This window comes from Durio zibethinus, chromosome 18 (assembly GCF_047325235.1).
Source record: "Durio zibethinus cultivar Kanyao isolate XHJ-2024 chromosome 18, ASM4732523v1, whole genome shotgun sequence".
NCBI classification, from domain to species: Eukaryota; Viridiplantae; Streptophyta; class Magnoliopsida; order Malvales; family Malvaceae; genus Durio; species Durio zibethinus.
In genome coordinates this window covers 19,150,736-19,158,931 of record NC_143179.1, presented here as the reverse complement: position 1 = coordinate 19,158,931, position 8,196 = coordinate 19,150,736, and the positions used below count along the sequence as shown (strand labels likewise).

Sequence of the window (8,196 nt, the reverse complement as noted above, 5' to 3'; positions counted from 1 at the left end):
CAGTTCATGAATTTTTAAGTTAAGAAAATTTAAATATAAACAAATCAAAATAATGAAAATCAAAATCGATAGGTGGATAAAAGTAAATGAAGAAATCAACAATATGTAAAAATTAACGGATCAAAATGATATTTATAAACAAATTTTAGTTGATAGTTGATAAAGGGTCGAAAAATTATTAAAACTTGATTTAATCGTTAATTGGTAATTTTTGGGTTAGACCACCTTATGTAAATAAAAATTGAGAACTTGTTAGAGTTTTTCTTAATTTTATTTATATAAATGATGTGTTTAACGTGTTTTCATTGGTTTTTCAGCTGAATTTCAAGTCTTGCCCAACAGATATAACTGCTCATTAATTTATGAACTGCTATGTCAATTATACGTAGATTACCTAATTGTGCTGCAGATATGAATTGCCCACTTTGCTGAAATTTTTAAACCAAATCCCTAGCCTTCACTACTCAAGTATAGCTTAAAATTCAATCACAATTTTTCATTTTCTCTTTTCTTTCTACCGAATAGGGCGTTAAAACGCAAGAGCAAATCGACTAGTCTTTTATTTACTTTCTTTTGGTCAAACACGGTTCAACTTTGGCTTTTAAATTGATTTTCTCCTATAAATATTGATCATAGAATGGAAAAGAGCAAAGGTTGATATGAGATGTTGGGTCAAAAAATCATAAAGAATCTAAATAACTTCAATTCGAAATGAAAATATCCAAAGCCAAAGATCCAAAATGACTGAGGAAATACCAAAAGGAAAATGTTGTTATTATTCCTGAATTAATTATTGTTCCACTTTGGCAGTCTCCATTTCAAACAACGAAATAGGAACTGTGTGGGCTTCTACTGAAGGTCATAAAACAGCAAGCCCAACCAAAGGCCCAAAACATACCAGCTTTCCGTGTAAGTATGAAATGATTCACAAATTAAAGCTTATTTTGCATGAGATATTAAAGATTTTTGTTTTCCTTTTTGAGGTAAAATGCATGAGATCTTGAGATTAAATTGCCTCTACTTCTACAAATTAAGCTATTTCCACAATGAATTCCAAAAGATTCGACAAATCATGTATCGCTAAACTTGATTTTTAGGCGAAATGTCATAACAAATTAAGCTAATTAACAAAATGAGTAAATAAATTGCCAAATATTTTAAAAAGAAGAGATGGAAAAGCAAATGATTCTTCAGAAATCTACTCGATACAATAGCACTCATTTACGTACATGCAACAAATCACAAAGAGATGCATCGATTCCTCTATCTCATTTACAACACTAAGCATCCAATTTTTTTAAATCCCTTTCTACACTGCAATAATGGAGCGACTTACTATCCAAACAGACACTCAACAAACTTTTAAGGAATTCTTTTAATCAAAAAAAAAAAAACTCTGCAGACTTAACGAACTTTGACTCATTTGACTAAACACAGGCTAATAGTGAACCAAAGCCAGGAAACAGAAGGCATGGTGATTTTCAATTCAAAATCCTTCAAAGGCCATGGTGATCTTCAAAAAACGGCATATGAGGCTTGACCTGAGTTGTGGTGTGATTTACCTGGCTCAATCCATAAGACCATAACCACGTTGTTCATCCAGAGTTTTGCAATCTATTCCCCCCACCGCCGACATCTGATGTCTACCACCTAAAAACGCTTTACTCACCGGGGCTGCCATAGGATGAACATGAGGAAATGGCAAGTAAATGCTATGCACTATAACTTTCAAGTTCCTTATCAAATCGGCAACCTTAATCATCACATAGTTGATCCTCATTTGATTCTTTAGAATCCCTCCTCCCGCTGTCGTCACCACCAAACTCTGACCTCTATCCAATGTCGTCAACGTGGTCCCCATTGGAAGTCCCTCCAGATCCGTAATAGTCAAAAACTGGTTCGGCACGATATGATACCTTACATTGTTGATGTAAGAATGCGAACCGGAGAAGATTGACACGTCATCAACAGCGAAGATCGTGACGTTGTTAAGAGGAACTAGTTCAGCGTACTTGATTTTCATAGCGAGTGAGAGAACGGAGAAGCCATTGTTTCTCAGCTGTACGATGGCGTCTCGAAGCATGATTCGCATCAGAACGGCATTTTGTTGCTGAGAAAGTTGGTTATTGTGGCTACGATCGTAGTGGAACGGGAGAGAGAGTGACGTCATCCGTTCAAGTTCACATGAGAAAGGCGAGAGAGGTGAGATGTAGCCTTGGAGGCCGTGGATTATGATTAGGCCGTTGTTGAAGAGATCTGGATGAGTGATTTCAACTCCGCCAATGAAGACTTTGTGAATGGTGAAGTTTTCCTGGTTGTTGGCGGTGAAGGTTACGGTTATGCAACGACCAGGACTGAGAGTTTCGATTTTGGAACCAAAGTTGAGTTTTCGGAGGTAATCGGTGGTGAAGAGGCCGGGAACCATGTGTTCACGGAGGAGGGAAGGGATGGAGCAAGAAATGCATGTACGAACCGAGGAATCGGAGGGAGCAAAGATAGTGTAAGGACCGGACCATGCGGTGGAGATGGCTGAGTCACTGAAGAGAGAAGGAACGGCTGTGGCTAGGTCGTTGAAGCCGAGGTGAGAGAGGATTGGTGCAAGGAGTGAAGTATGGGAGAAGATCGCGTGGTCCGGAAGATCTTGAGATGGTTGTACCGTTTGTGAGATCGTGAAGAATGGTGGTGGTGGTAGTAGAGGGGTGGTAGCGGCGGTGGTGAAGGTGAGAGTTGGGTCGAGAGTAGAGTGGGAGAGGGAGAGGAAAGAGAGAGCGAGGAAGATCATGAGATTCAAAGCAATAAACGCCATTTCGGAGGAGTTATTTGGATTCTGGAAAAGGTTAAGAAATGAGAGAACGAGATAGACCGTGAAAGAGTAGAGGGGGTGGGTATTTACAGAGAACGGGCTGAGTGAAAGAAAGTGGTTAGGGAGGCGCGTGGTATCGGGAAACGAAGAGCCTAACGGTTTTGGGGTTGGTTGTTAGGAACGTTCTTGAATCTTGATTTCTGTTATTTTTGGCGGGAACGATGGAAATAATGAGAAACGTTTTTAGGTGCGGCTGAAGAATAACGGCTTGTTATTTTGATGATACCGAGGATGCCTATGGATGGCTGGACGCTCGAAGAATATCATCAGACTCGTATCGAACGATTATTTTGAGTGCCAGCGCTTATAATTTCTTGTTCAATTGAATTCAACTCATCAGAAGATTGAAAATAATTTCGGTTCGGCGTTTGATGATACGGTAATGGAAGTTGAAATCCATCAGTCGACTGTTATAAATGTCAGCATACTCCTCCAGATCCGATGTTTCTACTTCATCGTCACACAATACCAAAATTAACTTTTTTTTTTTTTTTTTGCTATCTCCTTTGCACATCCATACTTCCATATAAAAAGAACTAGTAAATTATTCCGCGCTAACATTGTGTGAATGGAGAGAAAAGTAAATTTTTTGTTTTTTAAAATTAATATGATTTAATTATTAAATTATTTAAAATTATCTTTAAATTATATATCCACTTTGTTTTGATATTTGAGTTCAATTTTTATAATATAAATTAAATTGGTTTACAAAATATCTATATTCTCTCAAATTTTTTAATTATTTGAAATTTAAATTTTTTACTAAAATTTATTATTATATTTTGTAATTATTAAAAAAGTATTATATTATGAAAAATTATCAGTAAAATTTTTAAATTCCACAAATATGATTAAAAAGGTGACATATACATTTTAAAATATATTTCACTTATACTATATTATATTATATTATTTTTTATCAATGTTTCATTAATCTAAAAAACTAAAAATTTTCTTAATTTTGATAATAATAATAATAATAATAATAATAATAATAATAATAATGTATTATTATTTATTTTTATGATCATTTGAAATTAATTTTTTTATTGAAATAAATTGTAAGAACTTCCTTACATCTTAGTAAAGTTGACTATATGATTTATGTAAAATCATAAACTTTACATTTGGACGTAAGAACAAGATAAATTACAAATATCCTGACATTGAATTTTTAAATTTCACAATAATGTTAAGAGAGTGACACTGACACATATCTCTTAAGATATATTTAAAACATAAAAAATTAATTAAAAATAAAAATATAATATGTGTCAATCTCTTAACACCACTTGTGAAATTAAAAATTTACACTAATAGTGTATCAAATACTAACTCTAAGAATAAATAATATTTTTAAAAATTATATTATTAAATAATTGTAATTCATTCTATATGAAATAATTATATCAAAATTGTTGTCTCGTTATAGTCATAAGTCCTTTGCATATTTTTAACCAATTATAACTTTATTTTATTTTATTTATGCAATAATTTTTAATAAAACTAAAAAATAATAAAACATAAAGTTTTATTTGTTAGTTCTTAATAGTTAATAATTATAATTGTTTAACAAAATTTATCTGCACAATTATTCCAAAGGAAAAAGAATCATATTATTATATTTTGTGTTCTTAGAGTTTAGTTGATAGAGAATTATAAACTTTTTTATGCACACATAATGCTAGAATCATTTTATAAATACTATTATCTATGTGGTTAATGGTACGATTAGTTAGTAGAATGTTAAATTCTTAATTTCAATAATTAAAGTTTAAATCTTAATAATCTCAAATACTTATATACATATTCAAAAAAAATTTTCACCGCTTTGCATTTTTACACCACCATGTATAATTTATAGAGAAGATAAAGCTTAAAAAATTGGCTGCAGAATTCAGATTGGGAGCGTGCTAGCTGGAAATTACTCTTTTAATTGCTGCTAGAAATGAATTTTTGCATTGCCACCAAATTAAAGCATACAGTTGAGTTGAAGAAGGAGATGTGCTTTTTCAAACTCTATATGTTGGAAGCTCTATTCACTAGAACCTCTCTACTTATAAGAGGAATCCATGCCTTTACGCTTCATATGGATCCGAGAAAGGGTTGAGGAAAAGGAAAAAAAAAAGTAAAGAAAGAAAAGGACAAGAAAGTTTGATTCTCTTCTCTATGTTTGCTTGTGTGGGAGAAAAGAAGGCACAAGCATGTGCTTTCCTGGGAATTTCTTTTCCTTATGTTTTTTCTAAGGTGGGAATTTCCTTTCTTTTCCCATTGCACGTCTGCAAACTATTTTTACTTGAATGAGTTAAAACATTAGTATTGTTATATATTTGGATCATCCAATCTGGGTTTTTTTTTTCTTTTCTTTTCTTCTTCTAGAGTCCTTATAATGAATCTTTGTCATGCTTCATTGAACATTTAATTTATGTTTCACAGTCCCATGAAAGGTTTCCTAAACGGAAGTTAGCCATTGAAAATGTCTGAAATGCAATTTAGGTCCACTTGTCACGTTTCTTCTGCTTACGAAACTAAACCTATAAAAAGAGAAAAAAAAAATGACGCAGCCAGCTTGCACCCAATTACAATGGTGATAACATATAGAGTTGTGGGCATAAAATTCATAATCTACCCATATATCTACCAGAAACCCAACATGAAAAACAAAAATTAAAAAAAAAAATACTACGACTACTACTACTACTACTCATTATTTAGGAATTTTTTTATGCTGGGGCTTAATGATTTCTGGCTAGATGGTAGGGAAAGCTTGATTTTGAGTTTCCAATCAAGACATTAATTACTACAGCCTACATGACAGAACATGCATTTGGGTTTTCATCACTGAACAAAGAGATGTAAGGATCTTCATATGTGGTGACAGCGGCAGTGATAACATTGTTCTCTACATTCCTGACGTAACCAGGAGGTGCCCTCTTGTCATAAGCAGGAGCAGCATATGGCTGGGCCACCAGATTGTAAGGAACATAAGGCCAAATCTCAGCCCTTTTCCCTGTTGACTTGGCTTTCTTCAACACTTTGTTTGCTTCAACATATCCTGTTACAGTCACCTTCTGCTGTTTCCTGTTTATATTCACGGATTTCGCTCCTGCAATCACATGCATTTCACCCCATAATAATCTGTCAGCTTCCTTCAAAAGGAGAAAAAAAAAAAGCAAAGGAAGAAACATTTACCACTCAATGAAGAAAGGGCTTTCTTGACCCTGAGTTCACAGCCATCACAGTCCATCCTGACCTTGAGCTCCACAGTCTGAAACTGCTTTTTCTTCTTGTACTTATAGCTGCAGCTACTGCTCATTAAATCAGACAAATACTCCAAAGTGCCTGCAAATCCCATGTTTTTGCTTCTCTTCAAAAGCTACGGTTCAAAGAAAACTCTCAATGAAGGATGTAACTAAAAGTTTCAACGCAGGGTCTTAGATGATCAGAAATGAGAGGAAACCAGGAAATGTGAAAAAGAGGTTTATGGGAATTAATGTGAATTCATCCTATGAGATCATTCTTTTATACAGCTTCACTTCTCAAATGGGCTTTTCATTCATCAAATTCAAACAGATTAAAAAAGCTGTGGGCCCTTACTAAAGGGCAACAAACGGAAGCTAAGGCTCTTGGTGACATGATTTTTGCAATTAAGTACAATAATTTAATAAATTTATATAAAGTCATAATTTGATATATTGTAATATTTTAATTTTTATAAACGGATTAAATAAATGATTGATTTATATTTATTTTTAAATAAATTTTAAAAATATATATCAATCTTATTAATTTTATTTGTGGAGAGTACAAATTTTAGGGGATGAAATAAAAATCAAATAATATAAATTCAAAACGAGGAAGTGAAAGCAGCTGGACTGGTTCCAATTTTGAACAACACCACACATTTGAGACGAAAATCATGTGGCATTGGATTGACACGTGGAATAAATCTAACGATGGAACGATAAAAGAACAAGCCCGCTCCCCCTAAAATGTGGGGCCACCTTCTAATTTTGGGGTTTGTGTTGGTTGGCGGAATGGATGTGTATTGGTCAGCAGGCGCGTCGACAGAACGGGGATTTGGATGCTGCACCCACAAGCTAACGGAGCTCGTGGAACAGTTTAATTTTCTTTTCTTTCTCGACGGATTTTTAATGAACTTTTCAGATTGGAGCAAGTATGATTTCTTAAGAAGTTTAACAAATATAGTATATATATTATATATTTTTTGGTTAAAATAATAAAAAATATTAAATTTTATAATTTTATTTAAATAAATTTTTATAATTTTGTTACATTAAAAAAACTTTAATTTTTAATTTACATTTAAATAAATTCATAACTCTTAATTTGTATCTAAATAATTTTTTAATTTTTTAATTTATATTTAAATAAACTCTAATATAAATCATATTTTCATTTGAAATAAAAACTTATTTTAATATAAATTAAAATGTAAAAATTTATTTAAATAAAATAAAAAAAATAAAATTTATTTTTAAAAAATAGAATAATTCAGAATTTTTTTAATATTTTAAACATATATATATATATATTCAACAAAGATTAAGTTAGTAAAAGTTAAATATTTATAATTAAGATTTAAATTTTGATTCTTAGTCCAACAAATTCTTTTGGTAGATGCTTTATGAATTTAATATAAATTTTTATTGAAACTTATTTTATGCTTTTATCTTAAAATGAGATCATTTTCTTCCACTTACATTTTTTGTAAATTAAAAATTATTTTCTTTTTTTTAAATTAAAACCCAATTCTATCAATGAATGATGAGGTTAGAAGAATATGGAGGCTTAGGTTTTTTTTAACTTGATTATTAGATAATTTTTATCTAAATTAATTAAGAATCCTTAATTTTGATTAAATTTATTTCTATAACTTCTAAAACAAAATTCATTATTTGGCAAATATCCTTGACTTGTGATAAGCAAAGTTAACTAAAATTTTAAAGTAGTCATTGATATTATTTTCATAATTATCATAATAATATAATCATCAAAATAATTTTATTATTAAAGTGATGTTATCACTCATGATTTGAAATTATTTTGTTTAATTAACAGTCATTAATTATAAAAATTAAAGATCATTGCATTTAGTATTAATAAAAATTAAATATTATTTATTTAAAAAATAAAAATAACTATGCATATCATATAGTTATACTATACATATTAATGATTTTAATGTTATTTAAAGATAATAATTTATAAAATATAGTACTATTTTATTTATTTTATAATAAAATATAATTAAATTATTAAATTAATAAACATATTTATTATTAGGAAAATTAATTTTTGTAATATAAATT

The 8,196-nt window shown here is 30.9% G+C and overlaps 1 protein-coding gene and 1 pseudogene across 1 annotated transcript; both read right to left on the bottom strand.

The window, feature by feature from the left end:
• Nucleotides 1-980: 980 nt before the first annotated feature.
• On the bottom strand, nucleotides 981-3,265 carry LOC111300667 (fasciclin-like arabinogalactan protein 21; annotated as a pseudogene).
• A 2,167-nt stretch (nucleotides 3,266-5,432) lies between these two features.
• Nucleotides 5,433-6,366, bottom strand: LOC111300666 (heavy metal-associated isoprenylated plant protein 23-like). Its single transcript, XM_022896288.2, has 2 exons — nucleotides 6,056-6,366; nucleotides 5,433-5,969 (listed from the first exon to the last, which is right to left on the bottom strand). Exons 1-2 carry the CDS (start codon nucleotides 6,216-6,218, stop codon nucleotides 5,671-5,673), a joined length of 462 nt encoding a protein of 153 aa, XP_022752023.1. The 5' UTR covers nucleotides 6,219-6,366; the 3' UTR covers nucleotides 5,433-5,670.
• Between the last annotated feature and the right edge of the window lie 1,830 nt (nucleotides 6,367-8,196).

Excerpts from the sequence above, each read along its gene's own strand:
- LOC111300666 (XM_022896288.2), bottom strand. The coding sequence starts at position 6,218 with ATGGGATTTGCAGGCACTTTGGAGTATTTGTCTGATTTAATGAGCAGT. Across the intron at positions 5,970-6,055 it reads AGCCCTTTCTTCATTGAGTG|GAGCGAAATCCGTGAATATA; the intron begins GTAAATGTTTCT and ends ATGTGATTGCAG.